The sequence below is a fragment of the Drosophila eugracilis genome, unplaced genomic scaffold, assembly GCF_018153835.1.
Source record: "Drosophila eugracilis isolate 14026-0451.02 unplaced genomic scaffold, ASM1815383v1 contig_90, whole genome shotgun sequence".
Taxonomy (NCBI): domain Eukaryota; kingdom Metazoa; phylum Arthropoda; class Insecta; order Diptera; family Drosophilidae; genus Drosophila; species Drosophila eugracilis.
Window position 1 is genome coordinate 3,616,731 of NW_024573812.1, and position 18,707 is coordinate 3,635,437.

At 39.4% G+C, this 18,707-nt stretch overlaps 4 protein-coding genes across 4 annotated transcripts; 2 read left to right on the forward strand and 2 right to left on the reverse strand.

Moving 5' to 3' along the window:
• The first annotated feature begins 200 nt into the window (after nucleotides 1–200).
• LOC108113242 (G-protein coupled receptor Mth-like) lies at nucleotides 201–2,786 on the forward strand. Its single transcript, XM_017223788.2, has 8 exons — nucleotides 201–247; nucleotides 422–922; nucleotides 981–1,125; nucleotides 1,194–1,370; nucleotides 1,427–1,681; nucleotides 1,760–1,910; nucleotides 1,982–2,176; nucleotides 2,236–2,786. The coding sequence occupies exons 2-8, from the start codon at nucleotides 425–427 to the stop codon at nucleotides 2,348–2,350; spliced, it is 1,536 nt and encodes a 511-aa protein (XP_017079277.1). The 5' UTR covers nucleotides 201–247; nucleotides 422–424; the 3' UTR covers nucleotides 2,351–2,786.
• A 735-nt stretch (nucleotides 2,787–3,521) lies between these two features.
• Nucleotides 3,522–17,420, forward strand: LOC108112529 (myotubularin-related protein 14). The gene is made up of 6 exons (XM_017222455.1): nucleotides 3,522–4,092; nucleotides 14,579–15,426; nucleotides 15,490–16,128; nucleotides 16,194–16,337; nucleotides 16,396–16,752; nucleotides 16,877–17,420. Exons 1-6 carry the CDS (start codon nucleotides 3,976–3,978, stop codon nucleotides 17,010–17,012), a joined length of 2,241 nt encoding a protein of 746 aa, XP_017077944.1. The 5' UTR covers nucleotides 3,522–3,975; the 3' UTR covers nucleotides 17,013–17,420.
• On the reverse strand, nucleotides 4,099–8,302 carry LOC108112537 (glucose-induced degradation protein 8 homolog). The gene is made up of 4 exons (XM_017222463.2): nucleotides 7,897–8,302; nucleotides 7,767–7,833; nucleotides 6,972–7,102; nucleotides 4,099–6,920 (listed from the first exon to the last, which is right to left on the reverse strand). The coding sequence occupies exons 3-4, from the start codon at nucleotides 7,072–7,074 to the stop codon at nucleotides 6,310–6,312; spliced, it is 714 nt and encodes a 237-aa protein (XP_017077952.1). The 5' UTR covers nucleotides 7,075–7,102; nucleotides 7,767–7,833; nucleotides 7,897–8,302; the 3' UTR covers nucleotides 4,099–6,309.
• LOC108112534 lies at nucleotides 17,369–18,658 on the reverse strand. Its single transcript, XM_017222460.1, has 2 exons — nucleotides 18,463–18,658; nucleotides 17,369–18,396 (listed from the first exon to the last, which is right to left on the reverse strand). Exon 2 carries the CDS (start codon nucleotides 18,387–18,389, stop codon nucleotides 17,433–17,435), a length of 957 nt encoding a protein of 318 aa, XP_017077949.1. The 5' UTR covers nucleotides 18,390–18,396; nucleotides 18,463–18,658; the 3' UTR covers nucleotides 17,369–17,432.
• Between the last annotated feature and the right edge of the window lie 49 nt (nucleotides 18,659–18,707).

Here is an 18,707-nt window from a genome sequence, read left to right on the forward strand (position 1 = left end):
TATGCAACAGAAAAGGGCACGTTTCCGAACATACATATAAAAGTACTGTAAGGGTAAGGATCACTAACCAAGTCGATTTAGAAAGGGGCCCCGATTTAGAAGCTGAAATTAACCATACAGAATGAATAATATTTTTATCGCTTCACGCACTCACTATCGTTCAAATTTTCGTTTTGCGTCAGTCATCTCAGAACCGTTCTTAAATCCATATAGTGAAGTCGCTGGTGGTTGTCCTTCTTATCCTTCTGTGAGGACGTTGATTTTCTATTGTATAAGCTTTTTAAAGGTCTTTAACGCAAAAAAAGGGTTTATCAAATAAAAATAATCCCCCCGACATTAGGAGCCGATTTAAAATAGATTAAATTTACCATATTGGATGCTTAAAAGAGTGTATTAATTTAAGCTTTCATTTTCTTTGTAGAAAATGCTTCTACTTGTTGGATTGGTTTCAGCAATTATTTTGCTGTTTATAGAAAAATCAAATGCGGAAATTGCAGGTTGTGATTTCTATGACACTGTAGACATATCAACAGGTCAAAAGTTTCCGAACGGTTCATACCTATATGATGGCCTATTAATCCCCGCCCATTTGACGGGTACTTATGACTTCAAGGTCTTGCCAGACGACACGTGGGACGTCGTGGCTAGCCACGTAAGAGGATGTGTCTGCAAATTAAGGCCCTGTGTCAGGTTTTGCTGCTCTCACAATCACTTAATGAATGTGGGCGTGTGCTATGATAACATGAAAAAGGATGATCTGGAAAGCCTCAACCCTTACGTGAACGTGACCCTCAAGAGCGGAGAGGTGGTCAAAAGACATTTTAAAGACGAACTAATCGTGCAATGGGACTTGCCCATGCCCTGTGAAGAATTGTACTACCTAGATCACACAGAGGAAGGAAATGGCTTCACGCTGTTTGAGGTATATATGTCTGTCTTCAAGCATATTGAACCTGTTTTATCAGTTGTTACATCCTTAGGATGCAACCTTTCAAATGCACTTCAACCAATTGATTTTCAACAAGCGGCAGTATTGTGTCCAACATTTAGCATTCAAAGATGGTATTCGAATTGCGCCCCACTACTGTATACCCTCGGAGAACACTAGTAACTGGAAAGAAGTCGGTAAGCTAACATATAAATCTTTAAATTACTCGGACTTCCGGACTTCTGACTTCTTTTCATTCTTCTAGCATTGATAATATCATTGATCTGCATGGCTATCACTATCGGCGTTTACCTTTACGTCAAGAAGCTACATAACTTGCACGGCAAGTGCTTCATTTCTTACATGGTCTCGCTGTTCATCGGCTACCTATTCTTGCTCTTGGAACTGTGGAATTTATTACAGTATTTCTGTGCAGCTGGAGGTTATGTGAAAAAACAATTAATTAAAAATGAAACTTTAACCCATTGTCATCTGTAGGATTCCTAAGCTACTTTTTCATTATGGCTGCGTACTTCTGGCTTTCCGTTATCAGTCTGCACTTCTGGGCTAAGTTAACCAACGCCAAAAATTCAGTGTACCGACTAATGCCGGAACATCGGTTTCGGGCCTATAACATATGCACGTGGGTCTGGGCGGCGTCCATGACCGGAGTCACCTTTCTAGCCAATAGGGTCGTTCAGAACGTCAATTGGCGACCTATGATAGGAGAGCAGGCCAGTTGTTTCTTCAACGGTGGGTTCCAAAATCCGATTACAGCTACATATATATGTGTATCCGAGGCACTTAATGCATCTTCTTTTTTCCCCACAGTGCGAAACAATGCTGCTATGATATACTTCTACGGGGCGATGTTATTGACGATTATATTCAACATAACCATGTTTATCCTCACGGCAACTTTTATAGAGAAAGTAAAGAAAGATGCCAATAACGCTTCTAAGAACCACTCGGAAAAGCAAACGTAATTCTTACAGCAAACAGATATAATTTAAAATGTTTAAATCCCTTTTATATTGAATATTCCCATCTCAGCTATGTGATGTACCTCCGTCTCTTCATTGTGATGGGTCTGTCGTGGAGCTTAGAAATCTTCGCCTTTTTTGTTAAAGACAGCACGTATTGGTCTACAATTTTCCAGGTGGCTGACTGCATTAACCTTTCCCAGGGTACCATGATATTTGTGTTATTCATTTTGAAGCCAACTACTCTAAAACTGATAAGAGATCAGTAAGTAACTCTAGATATTTTTTGTTTATATCATTAATTTATTGATTCTTTCATCCTAGAATGCATCCAGGACATAGGCCCAGTACCACACAAAGAAGAACAAGAGAATGTCAAAATACTGGTACAAGTTACACGGCTTATGAGTGGAATGATGCGGATCAAAACGAAGCTTAGATACAATTAGAGGCATTCTATTAATTTATGCCTACATATCAGGACTTAAGGAATCTGCAATAGGATTAAAGGAAAACCTCTTGTAGCGTAAGCCTCTTCTATTAATTTGAATTTGTTTATTTGCAATGTACTCAGGATAAATTAAGCAATAATTGTGTTTTAAATGACAAAAGTTAAAAAAACTTAAAAAGTTATACCAAAAAAAACAACTTAATTTATAGATTAAATTTTTGTATACTTACTTATTCCCTTACTCATTGTATAATGAGTACTAACTTATTGTATTATGAGTAATAGATGATAAAAATTAAATTTGTTGCTTATCGTAATTATATTTTATAATAATATGTGCAGATTTGTTTTCAAAACGGATACTCAATTTTTCACTCTTATATATATAAGTATAAATATAAACAAGAAGAAACGCTATAGCCGAGTGCCGCGATTATGTTTTACACAATTTGAAAATATTCAATTTGCTAGTGGAAATTCATAAATCGCTTTCAGAGAAAGCTTGTTGAGTAACTGATGGTAACGTCACTCCTTATAACCTAAATATCTTCATAAATAATGAAATATTGTTCCGATTTGAAAAATCTTTGGTAAATCGATAGATAATTTCAAAAATATTTTATACAAGGTCAAACGAAGGTATTCATAATAATATCATGGATGCCACAGTTTTTTTGTGGTTTGTGGGCGTTATAGTGGGCGTGGCGTTCGCATTGAGCTGCAGTAGCATCTCTAAAATACGTATTCCTAAGCCTATTTTCCTATCTCTTATAGTTTTTGCTTTTTGGGCGCAAGAGTGGGCGTAGCCAGATGGTATAAAAATAATTCGCATTGGATGCGTCATTAGAAACTATGTACATGATTGATGCTTATGTACCAATATTTTATCTCGTATAGTTACCGAGATATCCGCCTTTCTACAAAAAGCGAAAATCGTCTTGCGCTGCGATTGCGCTTTTCAATACTTAATATACCCGTTTACTTTAGGAGTAACGGGTATAAAAACAAGTCAATAAATAACCCAAAACGGTTTAAGTTCAAGCTAGCATTATCCGAAGTTCTGAACCAAAAGTTCTGTTCACACATATACTAATCGATTCAAGAAAACTTTAAATAATCGATTACTTATCGATGGCGACCATCGAAGTTTCTCCACCGCTACCTTATATGTTGTTTTTTTTGGTCGCGGCTGTTTGACGTTTGACGCTTTCTTTCGTTGCGAATGTAATATACTACGTAGCCTACATTATTTAAAAACGGAATCTTAAAGGCAACAATAAAAACCAAGAGCGCAGTGCGAAGAAAAATTAAAAATTTCGTTAGCGACCGTGAATTTTTGATGACGTCGCCGTCTTCTAGGGCGTTAAAAGCAAAGCAAAGCAAACAAACGCGAAAAGCGAAACGTGTAAGCGTCGTAGAAGCGATAAACGCGACTCAAAATACGCAGCAGATAAAATAAAAAAAGAGAGAACAAAAAAAGTCACGAGAATAATTGTTCATATTTGGCAACTTTTTTAAGTGTAACCGTAAGTGTGCGTTCTGGTGTTTTGTGTGTGTGTGGTTGTAATTAAGAGGATAGAAAGAAATCGAACGGTAAATGCAGCGACGCAAAAATGTGCAGCTTGACGTTAAACAACATGGTCAACGTAACTCAGCAGGACCTACACAATCTATTGGAAACTTTCGAAAAAAAGTCCTTCGAGGCGACGGCCTTTGAGGAAGGAACGACGGTAAGTTTGGCAATGTGTGGGTGTGACATACATTTAGGCGCACGTGCACGTGCTGTCGCCGCAAAAAAACACACAGTAGTGAAAAGCTTGACGTGCTAGTGTGCGTGGCGCCATAGTCGAGGACACGTCATAATGTCCTGTCCTCCTATTGCTCTTATTCTCTTCTTTTCTATCCTCATTCCTTTTTTCTTCCTCTTTGACTTTCGTCTGCTTTTTGCCGCGCCCCAAATATACTCAGCCACTGAAAATGGCCGCCATTAAGCTTTCCGCAATGAAAATCGCATTTTCATGGCAATCAATAGGCCCTAAAACGTGTCATTTGATTTGAATAGGAGGTAGGATTACCCAGGAGTAGGATTACCCAGGAGATGGCTTTGTTTATTGGCAGTCACACACTAGGTTCTCTGTTAACCTTAAAAGGATAATTAACCGTTGATAACCTTATACATAGCTGATTATTTAGTAACCAATTTTCTATTTGTAAAAGTATTCCTTACTGAAACTGACTCACAGTGAAATAATAATATTCAGATTGTTTTTATAATGCGTATTAATCTTTAGTTAAATTAACTAATCAAAATAATATTAAGCCCATCGCATTGAGCTTAGATCTGTAATATTTCCTTTGATTGAGCTCGATTTAATAAGCTTTAATTTACTTACAAGATCTCTTCAAGCCGATTTTCCAAAAACCGGAAAACGTTATTGCTTTTGTTCTCGTATTGCCTTTGAAATTTAATATTCAACTATGTTTCGTTAACACGGTAATAAAACGCCTAATGGCTTTTCTAAGGCTTGCTCCCTCGACTCACGCATTAATGTGCATTATTTTTTGCCCGACTTTTGTCTTTAGCTTTCAGTACAACCCAGACCACTCTAACCCCCTTTTGAATGTCACGCACGGCTTTTAATAGTCTAGTATGTAATTCCGTGTTATCGTCCGCTTAACCGGCAATAGCAGAGAATAACAATTGGGATGGCAACTTGGCAACAGTGGATTTGCATGGCAATAGTACTAGTGAATATTTAGCAAAAAAAAAAAAAAAACTAAACTAAAGCCAAGGCACCTGGAAACAGATCGAGAAATGGCAAGTGAAAACTTGGCACGTAACTCACGTTTCTGCGGCGATCTTACATGTGTTTGCTTAGCTGCAATTGGCACATTCATATAATTGATAAACTGCCTTTGCCAAGGGATAATACTTTGTTGCAAACGTGTGGGTTTGGCATTGTTTTTTTGTTTATCAAACAACGGGACCGACGACAACCTTCGATTTGATTTTGTTCAAGTATTTTCCTTATCTGCCAGTGATTTGAAGGCACAAACAAATAGCTGCCTGCCCCTTGATACAACCCATTGCATTTTTGATGGGGTGCAAAGGGTGAATTATGTGTGCGATTCCCTCTCTCTCTCTCTCTCTGATTTTATTTTCCCGTCTCCGCAGGGTTCAGGGTTAAGTTTAGCTACACCGATTAGATTAGGTGTCCAGCCAATGGCACAATATTAATGCCAATGACGTAGGCCAGCCATAACTTTAAAAAGCTCCCAGGAGAACAGAGAAAACGCCGGCGAACGGTGTGAAAAATTAAATTTTACAGTAAATAAAATAGCAATAGGGACTTTAAAGTTCATTAGATTCTAAATTATAAAATACTTTTACAAAATTTTACTCATCACTTGTTTATAGCTTGTACTAATAATATATTTATATAAAAATTATAGGGAGATATATAAAGTCTTTAAAAAGAAATAAAAATTAAGATGATCTGGGGTTTCTTAAGCAAAAGTTAACTGAAAGCTCAGCTAATCTTTTCAAACTAAATCCAATAAAAGAACCAAAAATTCACTTCCAAAGCCTCATACATTTTTTGAACTCATTCTCTTATCGGAACAAACAAAAAAAAAACATTATAAATAGCTCTTCGGTTGGCACGTGACACATTAATATGCGCTTTAGAACGGGCCTTATCAGCAAAAGTCTTAGAAAATTTCTCAGCCCATACCCAGAGAGAAAAATCGGTTTGTTCCAGTTTACATCAAGATATGGAAATATTTAATATTCAACATCCATTCAAAAAAATGACATTTATATTTGTAGGTTTGCCAAAAAAAATACGTTTATATGTGTAGATTTTCTAAAAAAAAAAATACATTTATGTAGTTTTCGCAGTAGACGCCGACCGATCGTTGGACAATTATTGTTTGCTTATTGTTCCTTAGAAACCCTGGAAGCTCCGGCGGAACTCCTCCTCAAAGTCTCCATGGCCAAAATCAAGCTTATGAAAGTCTGTGCAACCCTCGCGATCCAATTTGGCCTGGGCCCAAAGAATCAGCTTGATGAGGAACATCATTCGTGGCTCCATGGGCTCCTCTTTGCTCTTGTTCTCCGCATCATGGCAACGCAACATGGCTGCATTTATTTCACCTGCCACCTTTTGGCGATATGAATAGTACATCAATTCCCCATAGGGACTATATTCGGGACGATCGAAGGCCAGGAGACCCATGGTCCGTTCCACCTCATGAAAATGTCTGGGATCGACCTTGGCAAATCCCGATGCCTTGCTCTGGGCAAACTTCAAAGCCTTTTCCATCTTCTGATCCCTGATCATCTCGATCAGCCGTAATTGTTGCATATGGAAAAAGACATAGTTGTCGGTCTCGAAGAGGCGCGGATATATCCGTGATGCCAAATCCATGGCGTACTTCACTTGACCCACTCGTACGGCATCCTGAATCCTCAATCGATCCCCAATGGTGTCCATGTGGGGTCCTGGCTTTACCGCTGCCTCGGTCATAAAACGTTTGGCTGCCTCTTGATAGCCCTCTAAATGAAAGTTAATATTAGTGGGTGTAGTAGCTTATTAGTGGGTCTCACCTGTAACCAGATAGTTCATCACCAGGCGGTTGAGATCCGCCTGACGACATTGGAAGCTCATCATCCGGTGGGGCCACGAAGTTGATGGCTTATACTCAGCCATTCTAAATTGATCTAGTTTGATTTAGGTACTAAAAGTTTGGGAAAAAAGGGTATAAAACTTTGAATTTGATTACAAATATCAAATGTTTAATTTACAACTCTAAGAAAATTTCTTTCAGTGATATTTGTATTTCCTATTTTGGCCGCAAAATCCAATATTATTGAAAGATATATAATTTAATATGTTCAATAGCTAACAAGTTAAAAAGCTTTCAATAATAGTTTTGTCTTCTCGGTTAATTTTATTTTGTGTCATAAAGAAAAAGCTTTACTCTCGGAAAATGGGGCTGCGCTGATCATCTATTAACAATGTGTTGATCATTATATCACTTTTGTTTTCACATAAGTATATATATATGTATATATATGTATATATAATTTGTTGACTGATTTATTTTCATGACTTGGCCGAAATGGCATTGAAAACTGTTGCAGATGCAAATGCAAGTGTGTATATGGCATTTGCAATTGTATTTGGTATCTGTGTGGGTGGGTGGGCCATATGTCTGCTCGTGTGGGCGCCAAAAAGTGAATCCCAGCCAAGTGAAAATGCCAAAAATAGCAGGAAGGCTTTTTCTTTATAAATATCTCAAATTTTCGTAAACATTTTTTGTTTGCCGCCTTTGTTTTTTTTTTTATGTATGTATATAATTTTTTGATTTCTTTTTATTTTGCACTTTGGCGAAAACCCACCTGTTGTTGTTTTTGTTGCTGCTATCGTTGTCAATCGAAGATTTCTTTTTCAAAAAAATTTCACCTTCTGAAAAAAAATGGAAAACAAGTAAATACATTTTACACTACATTGGGATCTGGAAAAACCAACTGTTTTTTGTATGATTCGAGTGGTTGTTGCTGCAGTTTTTCCTGGTTCTTTTGGCAACTGGCTTTTAGCCCACAACCAATTGGACCAGAAATAACAGCCGCGAAGCGAGCGCAGCCTTTGGCGCCTGCTGGAACACTATTCTCGGCCCAGGACCTGCAGGACCTGGACGGCAGCTACTCCTCCGCATTAATGTGTATCCCGCTTGGCCCTTTCCAGTCTGCAGCTCGCTTCCAGTCCGGAGATTGCACTCGTTTTTGGGGGTTGCAACCAGTTCCAGTTCCATTTGGACAGTGAAGACTCTCTGTGTGTTGCAAAATCCGATATGGTATGAATTATATAGTACATATCCTGGTTCTGGCCGCTCCTGGTCGCCTGTTTTTGTTGGCAGCAGTCTGTGTTGTGGCCACGCCTCCGCCAATACCCGCTCTCCACCGCCGCCCCCCGGAAACGGATGCAGCTGCGCTGCAAGCCGTGCGGCGTCATTTGTGTGGGCGCTTTGGAAAATGCGGCACAGGCGCGCAGGAATCACCGGAAGAGCGGAAGTGCGACGCCTTCCAGCGCAACAAATGCAACCAAAATGCGGCACAGTGGGATGAAGTCGCAGACTAGTACTGTGAAAAATTTGATTTCAGATTAATTCTTGATAGTCTTCTTAAATCTCAAATTTTGTTTAAATATTTCTTATTTAATAACTTTGTTTTTATAATTTCTAATCTATTATTATCTCTACATTATAATTGACAAGGTTAATGCGTTTGTTTTTGATTGATTTTTAATGTATGCATTATGGTAGCATGTCAAGCATGCCAAAAGCAATTATCTGCTGACCTCATGGAAAGCTGTGAAAATAGAATTGCCATGAAAAGCAGGTCAATGTTTATAGTACAATTTATGTTAATTTTAAAAAAATATAATTTAAAACCAAAAAAAAAAAACGAATTTAAATTGTTAGAATATCAATGAAGTTTAAATATTGGTTTGGATTTGTTTATTATTGATTTTATATTATACGTTTTTTATTTGCTTGACTAACTTATAGCTAAATTTCTTACTAAACTAATATTAAACAATTGTTTAATTAATAACATATCTTTATATATGTTTTTAACTCTAATTCTGTAATCTCTTTTTTGTACCTGCAAAATTGCATTTGCAAAAACATTTCCACTGTGCACTGGTGATTTTGGGATCCAGCACCCTTTTATGATGGCCTGTTGCACGTTGAACTTTGCGCCCACGCGTTTGAATGTGCAACCCCTTTGCCGCCCCCTTGTTCGTCGCAGTATTTGTGTATGTCTGTGTTTGCTTGGTGTTCAAATGTATCCAATGGCCAGCTGTTGCTGCAAGGTGCGTGGGTCGCACCACAGACACTTGTGCCAGGAACGCAGGAGTCGAAGTGAAGGTTTCCATTATATAAATGCCGCCCTATAAAGAGAGAGAGAGAGTTAGATGCAAAGGGAAAAAGAGAGAGCGCGAGGTTGGCGTTCTGGAGGGGAAGTGCATCTGTGTATCGGTAGTAATAAAAGCAGCTGCGCTTCCAACTCTTATCGGAGATGCAGCAGCCAAACGGGCGCATGTCCGGAAAAGAGAGAGAGCCGGCTAGTTCGATTTGATTAAGGGCCACTCCGATAAAGGGATTCCAATGTTTCCAGATATATGTCTGTTGCACTATATTTTTCCTCCCCGCTACCCCTGTGGATGCTGCCCACCACTCCACATCATTCGGAGTGCAGTAAATGTGAAATTTGAAACACCCTTGTGCGGAATTTCTTGCGCATTCCGGACTAACTGCCTAGCATCCGGGGCGACCATGCAAGCATGATTAGAAGAAGGGCGCAATTCGACATAAACTCGCTACTCCACCGATTTCCCAGAAATGTGTGGTTACCGGATGCTGCGGATTTTTAACCACTAACTTTGCATTTATGGGCGCCTGCTCCCTGACAGATAAAATCGATAATGTGCGAAATGGCAATGCCGTTTTAGTCAACTATTCTCAGGGAGTTTGGTACTCGGTTTTTGGAATGGGGATCGGCATTCGTTTGCCAGAAAACAGGGGATGTTTCTGAAAGCACGAGGGAAATATAATATAAAGTTGTGTGTTTGCAATACAACGACTTAACAGGAGCACAGAAATTTTGTTCAGCTCAAGATTAAACATACTTTTCAGTGGTGTGTATGTATTTTTATTGATTGTAATTTGTTGCCTTTTAACATTAAAGCACTGGGAAAAAGGTCAGCCCTGACATGATTATGTTGAAATCAGACTTTAGTTGGTTTGCTAATGAAGATGTAAAAACTATATATATTTTCTATCTAATCAGGAAACATGAAAATTAATTGTATGTAAGTAAACATGTTTGAGCTGAAATATTACATTTTAAACCAGGAAACTCTCACTTAAAATTTATCAAAATCTTGTTAGCTGTGTAGAATTTTCTATACCACAGCACTTTTTTTCTGTTATCCCATGCTGATTTTGCCAAAATTAATCGATTATTCAGTTGACCTTCTTTTCACATTACACTGAACTGGCTGATGGGAAATCAGAAAGCGAGAAAAGGCGATCGGGGCCTCGAGGAAATACTTGAATTCTGGTTGTGGGAACAACGTGTAGTCGCGTGTGGGCGAGGGAAAATCTCTTCCTGACTGTCTGGCGAATAAATTAAGCAAATAATGAATAGATTTCTAAAAAGAAGTAAATACCCCCTCAAACTAATGTTCATTGTTCAAAACGCCCACTTGGCTGGATGTCATTTATATTGCGCTCAATTATTGGCATTGCGATGTTTTTTGAGGTGCTCTTATGTGGAGGTAGTAAGTGAGCAAAAATCATTTTGGCTCTAAGATGCGGCAAACTAAAAAAAAAACTTCCGGCTCAAACGTGTTTTTTAGACCATGGTGAGGTGTATCACCCACAAAGCGGTTTCAATGCCTTTCGAAAGTTGTCCCACACACTGTCGAGTGTTTTTTCACCTATGTGATATTTATGCACTCCAGAGAAGTAAATGCAAATCAACTGCACTGGCAATTTGCATATAAAAATATCATTAATATCTTACATTGATGTGGCTGAATGATATTGCATAAATTAAGAGAGAGACGCTTAACTGGAATCATGGGGAAAGAAAAGATATATAGGAAGATATTTTTATAAAAAATAAGTTTAAAAGACGGGAAGGAAATCAGAGATATTATAATAAATCCTGCCTCTTGGGCGTAATAAAAACCTTAAAACAATGCAATTTCCGCTTTGTATTTATTTGCTTTGTGGGGATAAACAAAGGGATCATAGTTCTACATATGAAAGACAGAGGAAGTATAAATAATTATTTTTATAAACAATAAAAAAAACTTCTGAGATAAACCAACTCAGCAGAACTATACCCTGTCTTCAAATTCAATACCTTGATTTGGAACCTGATCCCAATTGCCGATTCAGGGTTTAAAACGTGGGCGCAACTTGTTTTTATGGCATCTGGGGGTCTTTGAACGCCGACGAAAACAAAACCAATAACAATAACAACAATAAAACGACACGGGAACAACACGTTGCACATTTTTAAAGCGCAAAGCATAAATCATGTAAACAAGAACAACGAGAATTAAAAGCGAAACACTCCGTCATTTGGGTGTGGTCAGTGGCCCCAGTTTTAAGCCTCAGTTCGAGCACTGAATAATTCATTCAAGAAAAGCCATTTCCCTGTCTCCGGCAAATTGATGAATATGCAACGTGTGGCTTGCACACAGACGCCTTCTTTAGCTTTTCAGGTTGCTCTTTTCAAAAAAAAAAAAAAAAAAAAAAAAAAAGAGACAAGGAGGTAGAAGTAGCTTAGGGCAGTACAGTTCTAATAATTTAATATGAACGAAGTACATACTTAACGGGCAATTCTGTTAAGAATTTTAAACTAGAGCAAATTTTAAGCTTGATATAATTTTGTATAATTTTTTTTATTTATTTGATTTGCAGCTTAACTCAAATTAGGCAACGTTGATTTCTCAAAGTCACGTAAAGTTGAATTGCTTTTTGTGCAATTTTTTCCTATACAGAACTTTAATTAAATGTTTAAACCTAACATGCCGCCTTTATAGCATTAAGTCACTAAAAATTTTTCGCTTAATGGGAATTTGACTATTAAGAAGTCGGAGTTAAAGGAGTCAGACCGTACTTAATCGACGACCTCGGCACTCTTTTCTTTTGCTGATTCCCTGTGCTTGGTCGAGTTGGTTCGGTTCGGTTGGTGGTTTTCTCGGTTCGATTGCACGAGTACGAGTACGATTATTTTCAGCTGTGCGGTTTCTTGTCGCCGTTGTGTTGTATGTGTTTTTTTCAGCTTTTCTGCTTTATTTTCCGCTTGTTTCTTTTTTTTAAGAGAAAGAGAGAGGGAGAAGAAAAGTGTGTCGCACTTTGCAGCTTCTGCTGGTTTTCTGGTGGCCCAGCATCGGCAGAGTCTTTAAAATCCGGGTTTGTGAGACAAGCTTGGGTTTCGAGCCAGCCTTCGGTTTAAATTGCATTATTTGGGTCAACGATGATGAAAACGATAATGATAATGATGATGATGCTTAATGATCACAACACGCTCGCCAACTATTTTTCACGCTGTAACTATTTCATCGAGCGTCTGTTTGTTGTTTTTAAGTTTTACAGCGCCTTTGGAACAGGAGCTCAGTTTTTCAAGCAACGCTGTTGCAGTTACAGTTGCATTTACTCGCTTACAAAGAAAAACAAAAACAAAAAAGAAATAAACGACAGCAACAACGAAACAACGGCAACAGAAGCAGTGAGCAAGCAGTTCAATACACACAACAACAGTAACCGCTTTGTGCTCTTTGTGTGTATGTGCATGTGTGACTGACTGCTTTGTAATAGCAGCGTCTCCAACTTGGAGCACACTCACACTCACACGAAAGCCATCAATAAGTTTTTCTCTGTTCTCCATTTTTCGGCATCCCATCTCTTTCATACGCTACTACTCTCATCCTTTGAGAGGCAGTGTTGGGTATTGTAGCTGTTAAAAGCTGTGAGCCGTAAAAAATATTAAACTATTTAAAAATGATTTATAAATAGCATTGAACGAGGTAAGAAAAAAATATATGAACACAGAATCCAAAATCATGAATACCTCTTTCATTACAGAAATGTAAGTTTAATGTTTTTAAAATAAGCAGTGTAAAATAATATTTTGAGATTATTGTAATCCCAATTAAATTTATGGACTCAAATCTTGCGTCTTAAAAAGTAGTCAAATGGGCAACACTGCAAGAGAAAAAATATAAACCTGAGAGCCTATTGCAAATATACAGTAAACAATACAAACAGAGAGATAAGCATTGTTTTGACTATTGCGATTTTGTTTTGTATTTAAAAGAGAGGCTAAACTTAACATTTATACATACATATACAATTTTGGATGGTTTGGCTTATGCAATTTTTAAGTGGCAAAAAATACAAAACAAACGCCATAAACATTCAGTTGTTTTTGCGTGTTCCCTTCGGCTTTTCGTTGGTAATTGTAATTGCGTTTTAGTTGTTTTGCTCGTTCGCTTCGCACAGTGTATGTGTAGTAGTTTTTCAGCTACACAGACACACTTACGCTCCACTAAGTTTTCATCGGGTTTGTTTTGCTCGCTGCTTCGGTTTTGTTGTTGCTAATTTTTGCGCAGCTTTGGTCTTTTCCTTTTTATAGTTTTCTTTGTTATTTGCACATTTCTCTTTGTGAGCTAAAAACCTGTTTCCCCAAGGTGTTTGTGGTTGTATTTTGTAGTTGTTTTTATTATTATGCTTTTATCTGGTTGTAGTTGTTTGTCTGGGACATCTGGCTGGGGGCCACGCCCACCATCCACCGCCACTGCCCCCTTGCTAGTCTTTTTTTTTTTATTTTTAGCGTGTGTCTGTAAAACCTTTAGAATTTTTGCTGATTATTACAAAAAAACCAATTTTGTAAACTATATTTAATAATGAAAAAATCGAAGTGATTAATAAATATAATTAACTACTTATTTATTTTGTTATGTAATATTTTAAAATCGTATTTATAATATTCGTTTTAAGCAATTAGCAAAGAATTAAGATTATTATATAATTATCTCTTTGGTTATTTGGTAATGTAACTTGGTCCATTCGCTTATATATTTTAACCCTTGAGTGGGAGATAGACAGTCGAAGTCGACAGATTCGAGATTCCAGATTCCAGTTCTCCTACCCGGGAACGTCCAAGTTCCATTGAACTCGTTGTAGGAATGTCTATATACACATTGCGAATACATGAAAACCAGTTGCACTCCGCGTTCTAATCTCGCTGTCCATTAAGACACAACGCCGGCATTGCTGATTTATGCAAACAATTGACTTTACACAACGACCGTCAAATACTTTATGGCTTTAATACCCAAAGTCCAGTCAGAGATCAGTGGTAAGGGGATCAGAACGAATATCTAGCAAACAAATACCCTCGATCCACGTAATTGGGTATCCCCTGAGTGACAGCTTGAACGGGCAGATAAAAACCCATACGTATACGTAATATTATATTCTATAATATGTCTTTATCTGTAATATTACTTGGCGATTGGTTTCTTATAGATTTCTTTGTGCAAAATTTAAATCAAATTTTCTTTAGAGATTTCTGTAAGTGGTTAAACTTCATATTAATAATATTTGCAAACTTTATCTTTGTTTTAGGAGTATGAGATCTCCAAGAAATGCGAATACCTGTTTAAACTCGACTACAGCCTCATTGAGCTGGACAATACAAATGGACTGCTTAGCCCTCGTTATCCTGGCCGAATACTCATTCCGGAATGTGAGCACGGACACATGGCCAAGACGCTGATACCGGGAAATGGTCTGTTTGGGCCAGTTGGCGGTGGATTGGGAGGAGGAGGATCCTCCGGAACCACAGCAACTGCCACACCTTTAAACAGCAGCGCCGGAAGCACCGGTAGCGAGGGTGTGGGCATCCAGGCCTTTGTGACCTTTGCAAATCCCCTGCAGACGCAACAGCAACAGCCTCTCCAACAGCAATATCCTTCGCAACAGTCACATCCCCTTCACCCGCAATATCCCTCCCAACAGCCAAATCCTCTCCAGCAGCAACAGCAGCCATCGCAACAGCAATCCCAAAATACGATCTACGAGGACCAGTACGATATCCAACGAATGCGGGAATTGGTAACGATGGCCAAATACGCCAGATGCCGTCAAAGATTCGCGGTGCCCGTGATCATGTACCGCGGGAAGTATATCTGCCGATCGGCCACTCTATCCGTGATGCCAGAAACCTATGGCCGAAAGGTGGTGGACTATGCCTATGACTGTCTGAGTGGTGGCAATTACACGGCGCCAAACGGAGAGGAGAACGATGCTGACTCCACGGACGAGTCGCTAATCACCCACATGCACGACCAGGCGCAGTCGCAGTTCAGTTACGACGAGGTGATTAAGAGTGACATACAGCTACTTCACACGCTCAACGTCTCCACCATTGTGGACCTTATGGTGGAGAACCGCAAGATCAAATACTTTATGGCGTAAGTTGCCTTTAAAACCCTGGTGCTGAATTTTTGATCTAATTACTTGTCTTTTACTTTCAGCGTTTCTTCATCAGAGAAGGCGGATCCGAACAAGCATTATAAGAGCTTTAATCTTCTATCCCTGCCGTATCCGGGTTGTGAGTTCTTTAAAAAGTTCCGGGACAACAATTACATGGCAAGCAACCTGCACTACAACTGGAAACAGTCATTTAACGATGCGAACATCAATATACCCAACATGGGACCCGCGGCGGATATCGATGTGGTGTGGCCGGAGTACAGGGACTGGGATCTGGTGGCCATCACTCAAAACTATTTGAGAGCTACGCTTAAATATGTTCAGGAGGAGAGCTCCGGCCTGCTGATTCACTGTATCAGCGGCTGGGATCGCACTCCGCTGTTTGTTTCCTTGGTCAGGCTGTCCCTATGGGCCGATGGACTCATTCATCAGTCGCTGAACGCCATGCAAATGGCGTATTTCACACTGGCCTATGACTGGTACCTGTTTGGCCATCAACTGCCCGATCGCCTTAAAAGAGGCGAGGACATTATGTTCTTCTGCTTCCATGTGCTCAAGTTCATAACAGACGAAGAGTACAGCATAGTAGAGCATCGGAAGCGCACAAAGACATCCAGCAGCAGCGGCAGCAGTGTCATAGTGATCAAATCCGACTGCTGTGACGATGAACCACTCAAGGAGTGAGTATACTGGATAATTTGAATTTGATTTGAATAGAAACTTTATTAATGAATTTATCTTATAGAGACTACATCCTGGCCTTCGATCAAGATAGCAACGACAGCTATTCAAACTGTTCCAACTGTGATATGTCCATAACAGATAACTTCTATGCCACTACGCCAGCGCAAGTCAATCCGTTGACGAGCAGGTCACCCAATCCGAAGAGGTAAGAAGACCTTTGTTTAAATGAAATCCTTACTTAATAACGCAAACACTTTTTTTAGATCCAGAACCAGCCCCATATCAGTACCCGGCTCGAATGCGCAACAAAGACAGGAGTCTACATCCTCAAATGGCAGCTGGCAGGTGGTCACCGATACGGGTTCCATTGACTCCATGATGAATGGTAGCTACATGATGCGGTTTGTGGCTCAACAGGCGGCTGAAGGTGGCGGCTCCTCAAACATTCCTCTGTATAATGGTGGCAATGGCTACCACTGCAGCACCAACACAGCATCGAGCGGCAGTGGAAGTGGAAGTGGGAGCAGCAACAGCAATGGCAGCTCAACGCACGGTTTCGCAAATGGTTCCTCTAAAGACATAGGCGGCAGTTCAATGGCCAGCAAGCAATGCATAAACTTGTGAGTTTAAGACCGATCTAAAGTCAAGAATATTTACGCCCCATACTAGTTTATGTTGTTAAACTGTTGATAATTTTCCCCTACTATTCACAATTATAGATTCGATTCTTTTTAATAATTTCAGACGAAAGCAACGCCTAAATGCCGTGCGTGCCATTTTTATACAAGCCTATGGCAAGACGATTGGACTGAAATTCAAGGAGGGCTCCTCCATGAACCTAGCCACCTTCATTGGCAACTTGGCGGACCAACTGTTTTGAGGAAGCAGCAGCTATAACCGATTGTTAGTTTTTTCACCCGCATTGTTTGTTTCTTGTTAACTGCTGCGCTTTCTAGCAACGACTGTATTTCGTATAGACCTGTTGAATTGCGTTCTTTAGTAACTGTTGACGATTGTGTAATGTAAAGCATAACTGATTACTGATAAGCATCGAACGAACCCGGCGGCTCCTAGACAACGTGCATAGTACAAGTCCTGACCTCCTCCTGACCCGGCTAACCCGCTCTCCAGTTATCTAGACTCTCCCGCTCCCAGCTCCTTGTTTGTTTAGTTGTTAGTTTTTTGAGAATGCAAAGCAAGCGAATTATAAAATGCGATTCGGATTATACAATAGCCTTAAGTTGTAATTTATAGTAATGTATTTTTTAATAAACTTATGTGCATTTGATACGAAACAAAGTCAAGGTTTCAAAGAAGACCGACTAGATCGTCGAATGATTGCTAATGGTAAAATCTCATCAAAGTCCAATCGCTTTAACCGGATGCGAAGCTTTTTAATGTAATGCTTGGCACTTTTCAGTGGCACGTAGCGAAGATTTTCAATTTTTTCCGTATTAGATTTAGCCGCACTTTCAGTTTCATCCGTTGGTTCGCTTTTGATTTCAACAAGGTCGATTGATCCATTACTGACAATTGTGGAACTCAGTGTATTATTTTGATTATTAATTCCTAACATCTTATTTGTATGCGGGGTAATGCAGAATCCGTCCATTGCTAGACGCTCTAAAGTGTCAGCTGGGAGCTCCTTGACCCGTATTGCCTTTAAGAACTCATTGTATTCGCTCTGAGCCGCCTCCTCTTCCTTGGGTCCGAGGTTGTGGGTGGCGTTCTCCAGGTGGTCTTGCTGCAAAATTAGGTCTAGAACCTCCACTTCCAATCGCCGTCGTTCCAACTGTGATAGAGATTGCAGAGTATGCAACTGACTTAGAAGGAATTCCTGGCACTCGGTCTTTGGCACAGCCGGCTCCTTCTCTTTTGTGATTCGGTTGTGGACATTCCCCATAACCTGCCACAAAGAATCAGGTATTTGTCCTTTTGCCTTGGACAAGGCACCGATAACCGGAGAAAGTTGACTCCACCGCCACTTCAGCTCATCCAACGAGAATGGAGTGCTCAACTCTACGCCTTCATAGCTCTCGTTGAAGGACTTAGTCACCTGACTCCATCCCCAGGAGCCGTAATCCTCGTCTTTATCGGTCTCCTGCCAGCTAATGAGAAAGTGGTACCTGCAGAGCAGTTCCATGAGCAACACATCATTCAACACGATCTGGCCATTGGAATTCACGTTGGATATATTGATCTCCATTTGGGGAATGTTTGAAGGAAATATCGTTTTCTTGGGGCTTTCGTTGCTCATTTTAAAACTATGGGGATTAAATAAAAGTATTCAACTTTTTATACAAATGTGGTAGGTGGCTAGAAGTTCTTACGCTCTCAAAAATTATTCTCCGATATGACAAACTTATTATTTCTGTGCTTAAGCTACCACATTATTAGTGGATTTTAAAATATAATAATATAGCAGCGTGTAATTGGCACTATTAACGAAAAAACAAATATTTCAATTCAATTGTTTGCAAGCAAAATTGGCAGAGATGCCGATCGTTCAAAAACAACCATCGATGACTCAATGGTAAAGATGATAACAAGATACTGCGATATTTTGCTAACAGCT

Bases quoted from the DNA above. Each gene is read 5' to 3' on its own strand.
- LOC108113242 (XM_017223788.2), top strand. From the start codon at position 425: ATGCTTCTACTTGTTGGATTGGTTTCAGCAATTATTTTGCTGTTTATA. The intron at 1,371-1,426 runs GTTATGTGAAAA...TGTCATCTGTAG, and splicing joins GTATTTCTGTGCAGCTGGAG to GATTCCTAAGCTACTTTTTC. The intron at 1,911-1,981 runs GTAATTCTTACA...TTCCCATCTCAG, and splicing joins AACCACTCGGAAAAGCAAAC to CTATGTGATGTACCTCCGTC.
- LOC108112529 (XM_017222455.1), top strand. From the start codon at position 3,976: ATGTGCAGCTTGACGTTAAACAACATGGTCAACGTAACTCAGCAGGAC. The intron at 4,093-14,578 runs GTAAGTTTGGCA...TCTTTGTTTTAG, and splicing joins CCTTTGAGGAAGGAACGACG to GAGTATGAGATCTCCAAGAA. The intron at 16,753-16,876 runs GTGAGTTTAAGA...TAATAATTTCAG, and splicing joins AGCAAGCAATGCATAAACTT to ACGAAAGCAACGCCTAAATG.
- LOC108112537 (XM_017222463.2), bottom strand. From the start codon at position 7,074: ATGGCTGAGTATAAGCCATCAACTTCGTGGCCCCACCGGATGATGAGC. The intron at 6,921-6,971 runs GTGAGACCCACT...ACTTTCATTTAG, and splicing joins GATGAACTATCTGGTTACAG to AGGGCTATCAAGAGGCAGCC.
- LOC108112534 (XM_017222460.1), bottom strand. From the start codon at position 18,389: ATGAGCAACGAAAGCCCCAAGAAAACGATATTTCCTTCAAACATTCCC.